This window comes from Micropterus dolomieu, linkage group LG06 (genome assembly GCF_021292245.1).
Source record: "Micropterus dolomieu isolate WLL.071019.BEF.003 ecotype Adirondacks linkage group LG06, ASM2129224v1, whole genome shotgun sequence".
NCBI lineage: Eukaryota > Metazoa > Chordata > Actinopteri > Centrarchiformes > Centrarchidae > Micropterus > Micropterus dolomieu.
Window position 1 is genome coordinate 1,409,230 of NC_060155.1, and position 20,517 is coordinate 1,429,746.

At 39.3% G+C, this 20,517-nt stretch overlaps 1 protein-coding gene across 1 annotated transcript in view; it reads left to right on the plus strand.

Moving 5' to 3' along the window:
• LOC123972405 (cadherin-9-like) overlaps positions 1-20,517 on the plus strand; it is a 45,604-nt gene that overhangs the window by 4,547 nt on the left and 20,540 nt on the right. The window contains exons 2-4 of the mRNA XM_046051902.1: positions 14,652-14,946; positions 15,116-15,235; positions 18,210-18,417. Coding sequence (XP_045907858.1) covers positions 14,652-14,946; positions 15,116-15,235; positions 18,210-18,417 — 623 coding nt within the window. The remainder of the gene's footprint in view (positions 1-14,651; positions 14,947-15,115; positions 15,236-18,209; positions 18,418-20,517) is intronic.

Here is a 20,517-nt window from a genome sequence, read left to right on the forward strand (position 1 = left end):
AAACTTGTATAATGTATACATTCATTCCACACAGACTGATATATTTCAAGTGTTCATTCCTTTTAATTTTGATGATTATAACTGACAACTAATGAAAACCCCAAAATCAGTATCTCAGAAAATTAGAATATTGTGAAAAGGTTCAATGTTGAACACACCTGGTGCCACACTCTAATCAGCTAATTAACTCAAAACACCTGCAAAGGCCTTTAAATGGTCTCTCAGTCTAGTTCTGTAGGCTACACAATCATGGGGAAGACTGCTGACTTGACAGCTGTCCAAAAGATGACCATTGACACCTTGCACAAGGAGGGCAAGACACAAAAGGTCATTGCTAAAGAGGCTGGCTGTTCACAGAGCTCTGTGTCCAAGCACATTAATAGAGAGGCAAAGGGAAGGAAAAGATGTGGTAGAAAAAAGTGTACAAGCAATAAGGATAACCGCACCCTGGAGAGGATTGTGAAACAAAAGCCATTCAAAAATGTGGGGGAGATTCACAAAGAGTGGACCGCAGCTGGAGTCAGTGCTTCAAGAACCACCATGCACAGACGTATGCAAGACATGGGTTTCAGCTGTCGCATTCCTTGTGTCATGCCACTCTTTTTGATGATATTCTAATTATATGACCAGCACCTGGAAATCAGGTCAAAGTTTACTTGATAATAGTGAGTCAACACAAACTCCTTTTAAAGCCACAAATGTTTTTGACACATGATTAACGCACCTGCGTTCTGTAATTATTACGCTCGGCCTACCCCGTAGTTTGGGAAATCAAGAAGCGTGCCAGTCTGCAATGTTCTTAAACCTGCCAGTCCATTCTGACATCCTCTCTGTTCTAAAACCAGCGGCTGGCGACTTAACAAGCAGAAAAATAGACATATCCTACATCATGTTGATATGAGTAGTAAAATAAAAAAATATATATTCCTTGAAGGTACATTTGCAATTAATTGCAAGCTGAGTATGGACAATCAAGCAATTAAATATTTTAATTGATTGACAGCCCTGATATAAAAATGCAATTCTAATATGAATAAAAGTTATTTTTTTCGGGAATGGGATAGGATGGCAGTCGTCCTTCTGGGATTAAGACGGGACAGGACTGAAAATTCACCCTCTAAGGTCATCTAAAACAAAAGATAATTCTGGTCTATTATTTTAACTTTTGGTCTCATTTCGTGGTTTTGTCTATCATTCCTAATTACTGGGATCTGGGAACACAGCAACTAGAAAGAAGTCAAAAGGGTCAAAAACAAGAGCAGTTAGATGATAAGATGGGTTGGAAACAAATTCCCAGTTTTCATTTTGACCTCCAAATCCATTTAGATCATCTAGATAAACTGATGGTGTCAAAATTAGACCTAGCGTAGAACACAGGAACACAAAGGAGTAGACGTAGATGCAGACATCGAAGCAGGACAGGTTCAGATAAAAGGTTTTAACGGTGAGACAGGCAAAGCTCTAAACCAGAAGAGCAGTTCATATACAAAAGCAAGCAAATCCAGAAGGGGACAGGTAATAACCTGAAATCTGAAAATCCAAAAGAAGCATAGTAAATCAGGCAAAAATAACAAACACAGGGAATCACTGCAGAAAGGTTGGCAACAGAAAAGGGGAACACACAGACTTAAAATGAGGAGAGGATAACTCTCAAACAGGTGGGAAACACACAAAGGCAGGAAGTAAAGTAACACAAGACACATGAGAAAGAACTCTACAAAACAAAACAGGAAATAACTAAACTCAAACTCAACACCATGACAGGTGATCTGTCTGATCGTCGGACTTTGGTTCCCGGATATCAGTAGATCATTTGTGAGGATGGTGTTATCATAACTAACAGAAAAGAAGATGTAGAAATAAACTGAAATAATCCTTTAATTTCAAAAATGGATTGCAGTCACATGCTATTTCGTAAGAAAGCAAGTGGAAAACACACCATAAGCAATTATGGTCGAATGGGGCCACTATCCTAAGACACACCAATGTTGTTTTGAGATTGGTGCTTTTCATCAACACATGTGCATTGCATTTTGTGAATAACCCCCCCAGTCAGCTCAAACACCACTGTTATTTGTGGAACCACCAATCAAACACTAAGATTACATTCATGCCTTGTGTCTCTAGAGCTCAAACTTCAGAACTTACCATCGCTTCCCACTGTGATTTGTTTTATTAGCCCCGGGATAACGTGCTACATCACTTTCTTGTATATCATCCTAAAAGTCAAGCGCACCTCCTACAGTCCTCGGACAGTCCGAAATTCATCCATGCTACTTTTTTGGGATGTTTGGATCCATTTGATGTGTGTGAAATTCATGATTTATGTCTGTTTATTTTTCTGTGTTCATTCCACTAGTTTGTTGCAAAGGAGGGCTCCCCTTGTGTTTATTGTAAGCTATGGTGATAATAGTGATAAAGAACATAAGACAATACTGTGTCTTCTGTATTTGTTACCTTAACATACAGTATAAAATTACATATACATTGCATATAGTACAGTTGGTTATTGCCCAATCCATAAGAAGAATATTATCCACCATGGCAACAAAAGTTACAAAAAGATTACACAAATAACAATACAGAATCCAAGTCAGTGTAACCCCACATCTCTGAATCTCACCACCACGGTAATGCCCACTGCTGCAGGGTTTTTTCACTAAACATTAGAAATAGCACTAAGCAAAAAAGGTCTTCTTGTGGTACCTAATAAATGTAGTACCACTGTCAGCATGAAGGTGATTGTGAAAAACTGTAAGAGACAGCAGTATGGTGGAGATAAATGGTAGTTAAGACAGTGATCTGGGACACATAAGGACTCCAGAAAATAGACTCTGCTCTGGAAATGTGTTGTGCTGAGATGTCTGCAAGCTTCACTAGCTCGTGTTAGGTGAAAGAATGAAGGTGTTGCAGCCCTGCAGACTGACAGATCAAATCAGTCTGAACACTGCTGGAGAGAAAAGTCAGTAAGGATCAAAAGGAAAGAGGGAGGGAGGAAGGTACAGAAGGGCAGACAGCGAGGGAGGAGGGAGGGAAGCAGGGGAAGCAAAGGAAATGTAGGTTTTGAAATGTGAAAAATGTGCACTAAAAAGGTGTTGTTATATGAAATCTTAAGAGGACAGGTAGAACAAAAGAACAGAATAGAAATAAGAGAACAAGAAGTCGGCTATAATAGGGCTGGGCGATATAGACCAAAAGTCAGAGTTTAGGCTGAATACCGATACAAAATATATATCGGTATTTTCTGCTAAGGGTTTGGGGGCTATTTGTAGTAGCTTGTTTCTTGTTTTACCTTTTTAATACTTCACTCTCCAACTTGTCTAATTATATATCTCTTTTGAAATGATATCGGTATACCTCATAACACCAATATTCCGCCCCGGCTCTAGGCTATAAGAAAGACATAAGGGGAAAAGAAGGACAGACATAAGCTGAGTTTCACAGCGAAGTAGAAACAGAAATATTTAGTACAGTTTCCTCACTGAGAGGCTTCTTCACTTCTAAGCCTCTTGGATGAGAGGCAAAATGTCTTCCAGTATCTTCCAGTCCAGTTGCCCTTGATTTAACCTTACTTGCATATTTTCAAGGTCAAGAATAAACTTTGATGCTTATCATAAACATTGAAATTGGTATGTCTCCACTGTATAGTGGACATTCAGATAGTTTTATTTTAATGTGCTGATGTTTTGTTTTCTACGGGGTCCTCGTACAATGGATGTGAATCAGATGTGGTGTTCGCAGCATTGACATTAATAAAAAAACATCTCTTTCCAAAAACTATGCCCTGGTACTCTGGGTAATCCACATAAATCACCTCTTTGACAATGAGGAGACATAGTTTTAGGAATGCCTTGTGCAGTCTAGTGTAAGATGTTTTTGGAGCATCTCAGTTGTGTTGCCCTTGTAAACATAACCTGGTTGCAGGAAACTGAATTTGCTACCTATTCCTGAATCTCATGGGCTCAGGAAGAAATAATGCCTCTCAAAGGTGGCTGGGAAAAATGGACTATGTGAAACATATTGCCGCTCATAATGTTTTCACAGCACATTACTGGCTCCTGAAGACACAAAAGATTATCTGTATGTTGGATTCAGTGACTCAGGCAGACCACACAGTAGCAGCATCTGTTTTTGTTGCTGTGTGGCCTCAGTGACACAAGTCATCCTGTTCATACACCAGAATCAGGCAGATGAAGTGTAACCCATGTCTCCCTACTGATGATGTTGTATTTGTTTGTGTGTGTGTGTGTGTGTGTGTGTGTGTGTGTGTGTGTGTGTGTGTGTGTGTGTGTGTGTGTGTGTGTGTGTGTGTGTGTGTGTCTGTAGTTAAGTGGAGGGTTATCAGCAGTGAGCCAGGAAGACCCTCAGGGGGAAAAAATATCTTTTTGCTGCATTTGAAAAGTGGTGCAAGTGTGGAAGAGTTTAATTTTCCTTAGTCTCATTGGAGTTGTGCAAAACACTGTTTCGAGTGGTTTAGTTGTTCCCAGAAGCATCAATCAACAGCATATCCAGACTAAAATTTTATTAAAATCATTATTCTCCACTAGAGGAATCATTTTAATCCAGTTTAGTGCAGCATCCCAGTATGTGTTTCATACATGCAATTATAGCATTCCATTCACATAGGTGTTGTAGCCACTGTTGTTAAAGGGTAACTTCAGTATTTTTCAACCTGGACCTTATTTTGCCATGTTTTTGTATAAAATCCCAAAGTGAGTAATGGGGACAACATTTTTTGAAATTGTTTCAGTATTGAGTGAGCCTGCTGCAGTTGTCAGCAGTGAGGGAGTGCTGCAACGTCATTTTTGCAGGCAAAGTATATCCACTAAAGTGTTTGTTTTTGCCACTGACAGACGGACTGACGTTTGAGCTCATTTACCCAACTTTCACATCTTGTGTCATTTAAAGGCCACACTCTGTTCTGTTTTAACACATCCCAGCGAGAGGTGTAGGCAAAGAAAAAGTTATAAATCTCCTAGATTGTTGTAAAGAAGTCAACTGCCTGCAGACCTCACAAGGCCACATTGTTAACTACAAAGTTAAGACAGTGGCCACTGCAAGGCACATAAAATGCCCAATCTCACAGTCGAAGCTTTGCAGCAAAACAAGGATCATGCCATTTTGGCGATATGGGGCTGCTCAACGTCCGATTTTACATAGGACTACCAGTTTTCTCCCAATAAATTAATATACAGCCTATTAAAATACACATTTCAACGTTTAATGCTGTAAATAAACATGTAAAAAGAAAAAAACTTTCAATAAATGTGCGTAAATAAATCCAAAATTGTAACCCTAACCCTGGGTCGTCAGTGCATATGTGTAAGTGTATGTGTGGATGTGTGCAGTAGCAAAAGATGAACACTTGCTCAAGAGACGAGCAGAGGCCCAGACTCACTGGAGTTGTCCACACCTTGCGGGACTTTTGGATCATTTATCACCGCCGATGAACCACACAAAGACTATTATATCATTTTTAAATAGCCAGCTACTTGAAATAGACCTGCGAGGAACTGCAACGTGCATGCAGTTGTCGGCAGCACGGAATGGACGTAAAACTGCACAAGGCCGGTAAATGACAGGCGAGAGAGAGAGAGAAAAGGGTCTTCAAAAAGTCTCAGTTTAGCTGTAAATTACAGTGTAAGTTGAATGAATGAAATGATGATTAAAGCAGAGCTACCGTGTGTAACACCCCCCAGCTCGCAATCGCCACACAAAAACACACATGTTTCGACTATCAGGCGACTATAGGCAGGACTTGATGATTCTGAATCAACTATGTAACTCCTTAGTCGGGGACAGCCCAGTACAATCAGTTAACCCCTTAATTCCGAGAAATGCTAGACTCTGTTCTCCACCCTTCCTCATCTGTTCTGTTCTACTCTCGTTAAGAGTACAATCTAAAATCATTCAATTCGATTTTATTTATTTAGGGCCAATTCATTGCACTTTTCTACACCATACTCTTTATAATGATATTAACAGAGAGCCAATAGTTCCCACCAACACAAAATTAACACAGGAAAGCTAATCAACAGAAACCGTGGTTGTGGTACAGATATTGATATCGGAAATTATCATGATAGATGTCAAATGATTATTTCTGAGTGAAAGAAACCAAACAGTGGATCACTTCACAAAACATTCAGAACTATTATAATGATCAATAAAAGATAAGTATTTCTTCCACCATAAAAATATGCATGAGTAAAATTATATATATATAAATATTTTTTAACATTTGTTATATTTATATTGAGGAAAATTATATAGCAATAATATTGTTTTATTGCTCAGCCCTAGTACAGACATTAAAAAAAAGTAAAAACATAACTGATGTTGAAATGATGCTGCCAGCACTAGAACCTGCTCCTTCGCTGGTATAAAAAAATATATTGTTGAATTAGTTTCATGTAGTTACTCTCTCTCTCCAGCGCTCTGTTTTGGGTTTGCTACGTGGACAGAAATGTGCCGTTACCTTGGTGAGTCAAACAGCTGATGAATATTATTAGCAATAAAACAGTAACAGCAGGGAAGCTCAGATCAGCAGCTAAACTTCACATTTTACTGCCCTGGTGGAAAACATGTATTTCTTTTTACTGCTAATGGTGATATATAACAAGACTGTGTGCCTATCAAGTGACCAATAATGAATACTTTCAGAATTTGCATTATATTATTATTGGATATTGCTTCACCACTGTGCGCACACGTGTAATTTGTACTTTCACATGCTAAATGCCCACTAAAAATGTTGCACCATTTTACTACAAGCTGAAATTATGGCTGTCAGTACTACTTTGTGTTTCTATTGTATTTTAAAAAAATAAAAAAGACATTTTGGCAAGATTTGCAGATTGCTTATCTAATTAAGCAAAGTGAGCCTTGATCCTCACCAGCCAATACCTTTGTAAACTTCATGTATTACGTGGTTTATTATGGACTGTGGTGCAGAAACAGTGAGCTTACATTGTCCAGTTATCTGTCAGCGGCCATACTTGAAGCACTAGATGTAATAATAGTTTTTGAGATGTTCTTCATTTACTTTGGTATTGTAGTCCAGATGAGCCAACCCTCCCAAGTTGTAAAATACTGTATTACAGGAGTATGAGACATCATGTAGCACTTCATTTCTTGATGTGGCTGCTGTTTATTAATGAACAAGTAATAATAATATTAAAAAAAAAAAACATATGGTTTTACTGAATTAAGTAAATATGATTTCTTAATATATCTATCTAAAGAAACCTGATTTCTTGACTCTCTGCTATCTCATAGATGACATCTTTGTCCTGTCTCAGGCACCGTAGCTATACTACTCGCTTGGATAGGGGAGCAGGGGTGCAATTCACAACCCTCACCCCTAGATGTCACTAAAACTTAACCTTTAATAAATGTGTTCCTTTTTTTGGCAACTATTGCCGCCTGTCACGTAGCTGTCCTTTGAAGAATAAGGAGAGGACGCTAGCTAAGCGCTACCGTGCTGCACCGCGTGCAGGTGAAAATCATTAACGTAAGTACGCATTGATTTATTGATGATGTCACATTTTAGTAGCAGCAGTCATTCAATCAACAGAGTGTCTGCCGAACAGGGAGAATCACACGTCTCCATTGTGTGTTCCGCACAGACAGTCCGGAGCTGCACTTCTGCATTTCCGAGTTCCGCCTTTTTTGTTCCGTCAACATTATGTTATCAGTTAACCTCTAAATAATCGATTATTGACATTTGTGAATTGATTCATGCATCTAAAAATCAATTATTTTCCACACCCCTAGGAAATAGCATGGGTTGTCTTATTTTTCTATTTTGTACAGATATCTATGATTCCTTGTAATCTATCATCAGGTCAAATGTTTTATTATTGTGAAATCACAGAGCAGTTAGTATGGCTGTAGACTCATTCTGGTTTTTTTTATATATATTACTAAAGTTATCACTTGACACCAGAAATACTTCACAACCACTATTTTGTCATTTCTATAATTATTTATTATTATGTGAAATGGTGATTAGCCTAACCAAGCAGCTATAGTAGCTCTTGTCAGAGCTGAGGTGGATAACACATAATGTGCTGCTGTTTAGTAATGGAGGGGAGGCTAGCTGATCCCAGAGTGCCAGTCTTCACACTGCTGATTAATAACAGCAGGCACATTTTTTTTCACTTTTTTTCATCATTTGTCAATAGATCATTGTCTGGCTTTTGTCTGTTTCTATCTTTTTATAGCTCTGTTTTCATATCTTTGATGCATTCCAGATTTCAAATATTAAACCTAAGCTAGCTTGTTAAAACAAGTTACCATCAGAGTCCAGTTTTCATGTTTTTTTTTCCGAACAGGTATCAGCACAAACATTGGTCGAGCACAAGGTGTAGCGACAAGCGTGTGCGTTCCTGTGAAACTGTTGCGGTGGTGCTCGCCTCACGCACGCACACCAAAGTTAAATTGTCTTGAACTTTTTGTACGCAACGAGCAGCACAAATCACTGGAAGAGAAACTGATCCTTGCTGTATGTGAGTTTCTTGAATCTGTTACTGTTTACTATATAGTTATCAGGACATTAACAGGAGGGAAATTGCATGGCAGAGCATCCCCGCAAAACTAGATGTAGGCACAGAAGGTAAAGTTATGTAGCCTATAATTTTAATTTAAGTTAAAAAGGCTACAGCTGTGTAGGGCACAAAATCCAATCCCACGGTTACTCTCAATAGAGCGCCTGCTGTTTACTCACGTAGCGCTGTCTTACTTCTCCCACACGCTGCATCCAGTGTAGTCTGCCAAAGCCTCCCTCCACTGCTTGTTTAGGTGGGTGATTTGCAAGCTGATCAACATCCCACCCCTCATGTGACCCATGGTTTGTCTGTATGTGTATTCAGAGCCAGTGAGCAATAATAACTTTTTAAAAACTGCGTTAACGTGAGATAAAATAATTGTCGGCGTTAATTAGTTAATGCGTTAACGCGATCATATATCACATTATAGAGTTTATCGAATTCCTTGATGAATTGTTTTTGCTCTTATGTCCACCAAAGAACAGCATCATATTTTAATAGTTTCACAGTATACTGTGCCTCGCACTCACACCTCTGGGTCTCAAAAATCCCATCAAGAATCTGTTGGTCATGACCAAGGGATGCTGGCTTGTACAACAGCCTGCATCTGTGTCGTGATTTACAAAAACAGGGCCCTAAAACATACAGTATACTTGTGTGCAGGCCCGGCTCTAGACAAGAGGGGGCCCAATGCAAAGGATTCTCTGGGGGCCCTCCTTACTTTGCCTGGAGCTGAGAGCTAGCGTATGGGAGAAGTTGCTCTCAGGGCTTTCTGCCAGAAAGCCTTACTACTTGGTTAGGGTTAGGAAAAATGAAAGGCAGAAAGCCCAGAAGGCAAACCTCTCCCACGTGAAGAGAACTATGAAACAAAACTATAAACTATTTATATAGTTTAACCATATATATATATATATATATATATATATATATATATATAACTATATGAAACTAGTAACCATTTGACACTGTACTACCACAGTGAGGCAAGAACATTCCTGCAAACTTTAAAGTGAGCATAATCCTTATATGACATTAATACACAAAACACATTTGTAGTAAACGTTCATTCAATTGATTATGCCATCAGATCCAATTTAGACATGTCAGCATCATCCTTAAGGCACAAAGTCTAAGCTGGCAATGAAAAATTAGGTTGATACAATGCTTAACTACAGGCATTTTAGGAGAAAAATAATACAGCCCATCCAGCAACAATCAACAGTGGTCGTATAATTCAAAATTTAAAAGAAATTGATCATTCTTGCACTAATAACCTGAATGGCTCATGGAAATATTGGATTAATTGTATTTGCTTAAGTACAACTAAATTAAAATAGATTTTAATTCAGTAGGCCTACATTTTGATATTTATTTTGCATAAATGCATGACGCCTGCTGTTTATTGATGGCGGTGCCTCTCCACTTGTTGACAGAATGCTGCATGAGAGCAGGGGACATTTTTGATCTTTCCATTCATGTATAATGTCTGGGGCAATTCTGTAATACTGCTGCCTTTAAATGACCTGACGATTTTATCCTCCTGATTACTCTGCCAGTGAAATTAAGTCCTGTTGAGAGGGTCAACCTCTCTCTCTCTCTCTCTATCTGTGCCATCTGTTACAGTTCTCCCGTGCGGGAGCCGTAACACTGGTAATCTATCTTTGGGTGATGCAGTCAGAGATTCCAACAGAAGGGCCGGTGCTACTTGCGTGGAATTTACTCAAAAGGATATTTTTAATCAGTTCAGGTTAAGGGCATCCCGTAGGAAAAGTGACTTAGTACATATGTCGTCATATCATATCCATCATATAACAGGTAGAACACACTGTATGAATCAGGTTTGGATCAGATGTTTTATAATATAAAAATATTAAGCCTTTATATAAATCTATCCAACTTTATAAGTTCACCCTCCACAGGTAGTGCAAAATGTAGCAGTGGCTCACCCACACACACGCACGCACACACACACACACACACACACACACACACACACACACACACACACACACACACGTATAATCAAAGGACTCACCCTAACTCCTGACCTGAAGGAATAAAGCAGGGATAAAGGGATGAAAGGTGAACAGTGAGCCACTTGAGGTCGAGAGATACAGACAAAGACAAGAGGCAAGAGAGAGCAAGCCGGGTTACCACTGCAGGTACCAGAGTAAAAGCAGCAGCTCTCACAGCAGATCACATAGATGTTTACTCCTTCAGGCACAGCACAAACTCTGGCTTTCTGCTGTTCTCTCTTCATTTTCCCTCAGCCTTTACCTTCAGAAGACTCTTGTTTTGTTTCTCAGGCTTGAGCTGACTCTCTGCCTTTGATTTGTGTTTCTTTCTATGTTTTTTTTTTTGCTCCAGACTTATATGAACTTGTCACCATCATCCACTGGCCTGTCCATCCTCTTTTCCCTCCATCCATGTACCATCAGTAAGCTCTTTCCATACATAGAAAGAACGAAACTATATCGTTTAAATTCATTCAAACTGAAGGGAATGTCAAAGACTAAAACACCAAGAGGAGAAAGCTGTTAATATTCCATGTGTTTTTCTCATATATACAGTGAAAATACCAAGAGCAGCAATTTGTAATGCTGTTTCTCACTTCCCTACCTAGCCTGTGACTTCCAAGTCCAAGCCCATCGGTTCCTACTTTTTTTTTAAAACACATATGTGTAGTTTTAAATTATGTATTATGTAGGTATTATGCTCATTTTCAGGTTCAAAATCTTATTTAGGGGTTGTACCAGAACAGGTTTACATGGTTTAATTTTCAAAAAACACCATATTTTTCTCATACTGCACATTGCTGTGCATCCAATTCAAAGCCGCTTCAGACTGCAACCGTAACCTAGCAGATGGTATAAGTTACTCAGAAGTCCACAACCACACAACATCATTGTTCCACATCTTAAAACAGTGGTAAACCACTACAAAAAAAAGTAAACCACTACAAAAATCACCATATTTCAACTTGTTGTTGCTGCAGCGGCCTGTGTGACGGCTGGAGCAGAGGGCTCTGTGAGCGGGCGGCTGGCCGGCCTCACGCTCCTCCCGCTGGTTGGCACAGGCTTCCCCCACAGCCACTTGCGGAGCTCCTTAACTCATTTTTGTTCCGCCACTTCTCGTAAAACTGTCAATATTCAAAATCTACAGAGCTGATTTCTCACCTCAAAACTTCTCAGAAGTGGATTTAGTGATGAAATTACATACGAAAACTGTAAAATATAAAACTTTCTGTTGTTGGCCTCTGTCTGGCGCACGCAATGATAATGCAGAGAGCCAAAGGGCCTCCTCTCAGACTAGCTTGGTTTGAGGGCGTGCCTGACCCCGCTAGCCGCTTGGCAAGCTTTATGACGCGTTTTCATAGTGACGTCACAAGTAAAGGAAGTGAAGGGCTGGACTACAAACGAGCTGTTTTCAAGCGGTTCAGAGCAGAGCTTTCTGTGGGAGATGGGAACTCCCTTTGGGCTGGACTTTGGACTTTTTCACTTTGCAGACCTGTTACATGCACAAAAAAAATATATAACTCAATAAAGGAGAGGGAAAAAGCCTAAAAGCATAATACCACCTCTTTAAAGCCTCGGTACTCTTATAAAACAGCTGCCCACTTTATTTGTAAGTTTCTATCAAATGTTACTCCATCAGGAGGAAATTTGTTCGGTGCATATTCGACTGGCATTCTAACAGAGAATTGCATGCATGTTAAGTTACTTCACGGGTCTATTCCAATTAGCCTACTGTTAAAAGATCTAATATTCTTCGTGTGGTTAATCAATGGTGATAAATGATTCAAACGTGCAAAGTTCATGCAAAACTCTGCACATCACAGGTGCTGATGGTCCTCTGTCGCTCTTCATCTTTTACAACACACACACTACGCCACACATGCGCAATGACCTTAAGGATTAGGGTTACAGAATCTGTAGTTTGTATGATGCTTTGGCAATATTGTTGTTACACATTCATGCCAATAAATTTGAATTGATTTGAATGTTACAATTTTGGATTTATTCACACACTTTAAAAAGATTGATTAAAAACTTATTTCCTTTCAGATGTTTATTTACAGCATTATATTTTGATATTTATATCATAATAGTCTGCATATTAACTTATTGGGAGAAAATGGTAGTTCTATGTAAAATGAGACGTTGAGCATCTCCATATAGCCAAAATGGCATGATCCTCGATTCTTAACGACTATGAAAGATTTGACCATGAGATTGGGAGTCGAATCAGGCTCAGCCTATTGAATCCTCGAATCTTTGACAATTCGGGGTCACCCCTAAATTCATTGTATTTGGCTCTGCACATGGGATTTATTTACAATATTAGAAATATAGAATATCACTAGAACTAAGAAACCAAACACATCCACCTCGTCCTCCTCCCTAGTGAAAACAGTGTCCCTGCATGTTGGTGGCTTGCAGTCATAGATCCAGATAAGATGGGATAAGAATTGATACAGATGGGGAGGGACAGGAGGAGAGAGGCGCTCAGTGCATCACGGGAAGTCTCCTGCCAGTCTAGCACTATAGCAGTGGCATTCAGGGAGTGCAGTTTTCTAGTGGTGTAATAAGGTACCATGAGCTCTTTAAGATAAGATGGTGCCTGACCATTAAGAGCTTTGTAGGTGAGCAGAAGGATTTTAAATTCTCTTCTGGATTTTACAGCAAGCCAATGCAGAGAAGCTAAGACAGGAGAAAAATTATCTCTTTTCCTGGTTCCTGTCAGAACACGTGCTGCAGCATTCTGGATCAGCAGAAGACTCTTAATGAACTTATTCGAGCAGCCTGAAAATAAGGAATTGCAGTAATCCAGCCTAGAAGGAAAGAAATGCGTGGATTTGTTTTTCTGCCTCATTTTTAGACAGGATGTTCCTGAATTTTGCAATATTAAGTAGGTGAAAAAAGGAGAGTTAAAGAGAGTTAAGAGTTAAAGGACATGTCCTGATCAAAGATAACTCCAAGATTCCTCACATTATATACATTACATACACGTTATCTTTGCAACTTACAGCCTCTGCCATCAGTGAATTAATGTGTGTAAATGGGGTGAATGAGACATGTAGTGTAACGTGCTTTGAGTGGTCAGAAGACTAGAAAGGCACTATTTAGGTACAGACCATTTACCATCTTTAGATAATGTGTCTCGGAGATGTTTGAGGCCAAATATAATTACATCAGAACAGGTCATCCAGGTTTTTACATCCTGAAGGTATGCTTGAAGTTAAGCTAACTGATTAGTCTGGCTCGATCAGTAGATATAACTGAGTATCATCTGGATAACAATGAAAGTTTATAGAGTGTTTCCTGATAATATTGCCCAAAGGAAGCATATATAAGATTAATCTGTCCAAGTACAGATTCTTGTGGAAGTCGGTGACTAACTTCGGTGTGCATTGTTAATGTACAAACTGAGATTCATCTGATAAACGGGACTTAAACCAGCTTAGAGCAGTTCCTTTAATGCCAATTAAATGTTCCAGTCTCTGTAATAGGATATGATGGTCAATGGTGTCGAATGCAGCACTAAGATCTCACCAGAGTTAGATTCAAAACAGTCCAGAACAGAGTCCTTTTTCTGAAGCAATTAGAAGGTCATTAGTAGAAGTAGGTCACCAGTCCTTACTGAAAATCAAAATCTAAACTGTATAGAAAGTCACACAACTGTTTAGCGACTGCTTTCTCAAGGATCTTAGAGAGAAATTAATGTTAGATAAATAGATATAGATATATAGCTAAAATCCCTGGATCAAGGGTGGGCTTTTTAAGAAGAGGTTTAATTACAGCTACTTTAAAGGACTGTGGCACATAGCCTGTTAATAAAGACAAGAAATTAGATGAAGAAATCATTGAAGTTGGTGAAGAACAATGGGAGCAAAACAGTCTAAATATATATAGGTTTTATAGCTGTTTCTAAAGTTCCTGAGTGTGAAGATAAATCTGTACCAGTTAAGGGCAGGTCTTGGTGAATTTTGTCTCTTAAAATTAGAATTTTATTGTATGCTGAAACTCTGACTTACTGAAGTCAGTCATCTAACTGTCATTCAAAGGATGATAATTAAGCAATTGTGTGTGTGTCCATCTGCAGCTCCAGTCGGACCAGGACCACGGCAATGGCTTAGTAAAGTATGTTCTGTCCGGTGAGGGGGCCGGCACCATCTTTGTCATAGATGAGAATAATGGCGACCTGCACGCCACTCGCCGCCTGGATCGTGAGGAGAAGGCTTTTTATATCCTCAGAGCCACCGTGGTCAACAAACGGACAGGTCAAAAGCTGGAGCCAGAGACTGAGTTCACTGTCAAACTCCATGATATCAATGATAACGAGCCTCATTTCAGCAAAGAAGTGTACACCGGGAGTGTACCTGAGAGGTCTGACATTGGTAAGGACAACTCTTACTGGACTCATTGCAGGAAGAGAGCTAGGGTTGTTTTGATTGCTCTTTCCAATTTTAATAATGTTCATTCTTTTTTAACAATTAAAGCATCATAGGTATACCCCAGATCATGTGATATTTATCAGTGATAGGCATGTCAATGTGTGTGTCTCAGGTACGTCAGTCATCCAGTTGACAGCTACAGATGCTGATGACAGTATGTATGGGAACAGTGCCAAACTGGTCTACAGCATCAGCCAGGGACACCCTTATTTCTCTGTGGACCCAAACACAGGTATGTTTGACAGAATCATCCTTTAAATCCCAGTCCCTGTATTGTAAGTAATGGTTATGACTTTCCGGTAAGAACAGTGAGAAAATAAAAGGCATTCAGACCAGGGCCTGAACGATATGGTAAAAAAAACATATTGTGATTATTTTAACAGATTAATTACGATTTGGATATTAAATACTATTAAAATCATGATGATTTAACATTTGTTGGGTCTGTACCAAACAAACATGTTTTCTTACATCTGCAGAAAAAAATTTGTAAGCCAGCCATCTCTGCAGTACTAAGGTACTTCATTATTATGCTGTATTATCACAGATTATCATCATCATGAAATTGCAGCTTCGGCCGGTGCCCAATTTGGACAAATAGAGAGTTTTATCGGCAGGGAAGCTAAGCAATGTACTGCTGTGGACAGGGTTAGCGGGAAAGCACAATTTAGCCACCTAAAAAATGGAACTTTACCTTGCCGTCAGAGCGCCATTTTCTTTGGACCTACATTTTCTCAAATGTAGAACTTTGTTGTAGAAATGTAGAAATTCCTATGCATAAAGGTAACATGGCCATGCATTGTAACGTGGCTGGGAAATCTAATTTACTGTTGGATTGCTGACTTTAACTTACACTTAATGCCACTTTTGGATCTCACTACTACATATTCACTTTATCAGATTCAATTTATCAGATCATTCTGTGATGGAAATCTTCCAGTAGTGTCTTTACCAGCACCAGAATTGAATTTGGGTAAACAGAGTGAATCAACAATGAGAATATGATACTCTTCTTTGTTGCAGGTCCATATCTCATTTTAAGCCAAAATATGTGTTTTCTTTGTAAAAAGCTTGGAAAATTTTTTTTTTTCCTGCTATACTGAAAAAAAGACAGAGAAAATATGCTCATCTCATCTCATAAAAACACAGCCCAGGTCAACCCTCTCCTGATCATTCTCTGTAAATAAAAAAGTTACCCATCCATTTAGATTATCAGGCAGTAATCACCCTCTCTTTGCTCATCTGTTTGTTTCTAACAAATAGAGGAATCAGGGCTGTGGCCAGCTTGTGTGGATTAAGCAGTAATGGTAGCCCATGTTCTCCGGATGCTGTCAGGAAGTGGAATGTGAAGAACAACAAGAATATTGAAGCAAATGGAAAACTTATAGCCCATGAGCTAATGAAAATTAATGGAACATTAATGAATATAAAAAGAAATACACTTGTTTTGCTTTCTTCAGATGGGAAGACCAATACTAATCTCATGTTTGTGTGTTAAAATTGCTTTTAAAATTGAATGCTTTAAATGTGCAACAGCAGCAGATGGATGTTGGCATTAGCAGTAACGTAGCACAGATGTACATAGAGCTAACAGTAAACAATATACATTAGATATACATACATGCTGCATTGTTTCCTGTCAGTGCCCTTTGTGAAGACCATCTGAATCCAAGATGGGAATGGTCAGGCATTACTGTAAATACTTTTTTTATTAAATACAGACTATAAAAAGTTTCAAAAATGGAGTTTGATTTCATGAAAACATTAAGGATGAAATCTTAAAGTATGGATGTATGCTAAATGATCATTCAAATTAGAAAAAAAACTGAACTCCCTGTCAGTCTCACTTGTACTTCTCTGAGGAGAGGAGGAATGAATTCATTGCAGTATACCTTAATGCTATATTGTAAGCATTAAGCTGTTATATTGTAGGGCTGGGCAATAAAAGTAAATTTAAATTTTTTTTATTAAGATATTTATTTTGCTGAGGAAAGGGGACAAAAAAAAGATATTACTTAATTTTACTCATGTATATTTGTTGAATTTTTTTTTTTTAATCATACCTCAGATTTGTGAAGTGATCCACTGTTTTGCAGCAAGTGTTTGTTCTGACTATAAAGAAAAATTTAATTATCCACAATTAACCACCTGGTTACTCAGGAGCAAAAGTTCGCTTAACTTGAAAGAAATAATGAATTGACATTTACAGTATCCTGGTAATTATTGATATCGAATAATGATTTTTTCATAATAACATTTTTTGGGCATCTCTCCCAGCCCTGTTGTTTGTAAGCTTTTTATTGGGGAAATCACCCAAATTTGCCCAAAACTATTTACCCACCCAATCAAATAAACTAGGAGTAGTAATAAGTGTGCTGATATTTACCAAGAAATAGCTCCATCACGTAACTTACGGTAATGCAGTGGGTAAATCAGTGCTCTTTAGAGGTGTTGATACCCACTGCTTACGTAAGAAGGAGCCATGTTCCTCATGTTTCCAGAATTTAGGCTAAGCTAGGCTAAGGGCCTATGTCCACCAAGGTTTTTTTTTACTGACGCCAGCGTCTTTTTTCAGTTCATTCCAATGGGAGCACCGCGTTTTTCCAAGCTGGTAGGAGGAGCGTGACGAGGCGCTGAGCGTCTTTTCCGCACCGAGCTTTTTTTCCGGTCGCCGAGAGTTGAAAAATGTTCAACTTTGGGAAAAATGCTGTGCTCGTCACTGTCACTTTTTACCCAGCCGTCCAATCACAGTGCAGGAGGGAACACCACACCGAGCACATCCGATCTTGAACGAAACGATGTGCCTACTCGCCCAGGTGTTTCCTCGCCCGCAAAATCTCAAGCAAGGGCCAGAGCAAGTAGGCCTACGTACTTTGTGGTGACACTCAGTAAAAGTAAGTAGGCCACCCTATTTGCAGCACATCGCCTCCACGGAAACTATGTATCATAGCAACCACAGCGTCTCGAAAAAAAAAACACTGCGCTCCAAAACGCACCCTTTTCAGAAGAGCAGGTGGCGTTTTCAGCTGGCAAAAAACGCTTTGGTGGACACGGGGCCTAAATGTTCTGACTCAAGCTCTGCAAAATCCACAAGACCAGTTTCCATTCTGCTGTGTCCCTCACTTTCACCTAGTGTTTGCACCAAATGATACACAATGAGGGGGGGGCAGATTTTAAACAAAAAAGCATGTGTTATTTTTGTTCAGGTGTGATCCGGACAGCCTTGGGTCCTGGTGATATGGACCGCGAGCAGAGGGAGCACTACCAGGTGGTAATCGAAGCTAAAGATATGGCTGGACAAAGAGGAGGGCTCACTGGAACCACTGTGGTCAATATCACCCTCACTGATGTCAATGACAACCCTCCCCGCTTCATTCAGAGTAAGACAACGCTTCTGAAGCAGACTGCATTTAAATGAGTCACATACATGCATTTTTTTACAGCGTTCAGAAGCAGAAAAGGGCTTGATAACTGGTGTGTTTTCCCATACCTTGTTAAATATGATCAGTTTACTCCAGAATCAAAGAATCAAATGCTTGTCATCATGTGTGGTAAAGTTCAGTTAACAACTACTGTTAACTTCCATGGCTGCAAAAAAAACTGACAGAATGTGGAAGAAGTCACAGAATGACGGAAATGTGCCCATTATAATAAAAATGAGAGGCAATCCACAAACATTTGATGTTTCACCATTTAATGAGAAAAAGATGACTTTAGAAGGGCAGCACAATGTGCATACAATAATGGAAATCCTGAGTGAGGAGTGACAGCTGGTTTTAATTACATGAAGGGCATGTGTCACTAACTACTTTTGTAACTGGAGCAAGCATTGCTAAGATAATGAGGGAATTTGTCTTTGCTGATTTCACTGATTAAGAACTTTTCAGATTCTGACAGAGTGTTTTAAGCCATGTTAGTTCAAATTTAAATGGATTAGCTGCTTTGCTGTCATTTCCAACTACCCAAAACAGAAACAGAAAAACAGTCCTTCAGAAGTTCAGGCAGAAAATTTGGTATTAAATGACCCTCTCACCTGGAGAAATGATGGGCTACAGTTAAAGCACTCCAGTTATTGATAACTAAAGTTATGTAATGGAAGTGTGTTGGCTTGACATAGATCTGCAGGAAGCAGGGTTAAGGTGTAGCAGACAGTGAGCGGATGCTGCTACCACACAGTCACCAGCACAGATATTTTCCATGGCCAATCAAAGTGGAAGATGGATCAACTTGGCGTTATGTAAATGCTCCGTATTTGTATAGCACATCTACATTCACCAGTCAAACACATTCATACTCTGAGCCTAAGTGCTCAACACACACATTCATTCACTCACTCACTGGGGCACTTCAGGGTTCACTTCAACATGCAGCCTGGGGGAGCCGGGGATTGAACCGCCGCCCTTCCTATTAGCAACCAACCCACTTTACCTCCTGAGCCAGAGCCACCCAGTGTTACTGCTTGTGACCGTGGCAACCATAGAAACCACAAAAATTTTACTGCCATTTGAGTTCCTGAACTATACTCTATAACTTGTCCTGTCCATCACAGCAGGAGCACTGCCAGCATGTTGATTCTTCTTCTCTGGAAAATGATTTACCAGCTGTGTGTGTCCTTCCAGGGGAATTAGTCAGTGACAAGTAACATTAATTCTTCCTGAAAGCCTTCTTAATTAATTAAACTTAATTAATCCTTAATCACAGGAACAGTCTAAACATGTGGGCTTTGGACTTAGAAGCACAAACTCTCTCAAGACCCTTGCTGCAGTGTATTAGCTGAGCTGTGGATTGCACAGCAGCACTGCTTCTAATCATACATTCTCCACATTTGGCTTCATATTTTAGTTTGGACCGGCACTGGTTTAGGGCTGCCATCTATGGTTTTTGGTTGTTTTTGATTAATTTTTCTATTATTTTCTGATTAATCAGTTGATCATCTATAACATGTCAGGAAGTGACATTCAATATTCCCCACAACAAGGTACAAGGTTGTTTATTTGTCATTATACAGGACAAGGCTGCAAAAAGAAATGAAATTTGTAGTTCCCTCATGCGACACACACAACATACAGTGGGTACGGAAAGTATTCAGACCCCTTTAAATTTTTCACTCTTTGTTTCATTGCAGCCATTTTCCAAAAATCAAAAAAGTTCATTTTATTTCTCAGTAATGTACACTCAGCACCCCATCTTGACAGAAAATAACAGAAATGTAGAAATTTTTGCAAATTTATTAAAAAAGAAAAACTGAAACATCACATGGTCATAAGTATTCAGACCCTTTGCCGTGACACTCATATTTAACTCAGGTGCTGTCTATTTCTTCTGATCATCCTTGAGATGGTTCTACACCTTCATTTGAGTCCAGCTGTGTTTGATTATACTGATTGGACTTGATTAGGAAAGCCACACACCTGTCTATATAAGACCTTACAGCTCACAGTGCATGTCAGAGCAAATGAGAATCATGAGGTCAAAGGAACTGCCTGAAGAGCTCAGAGACAGAATTGTGGCAAG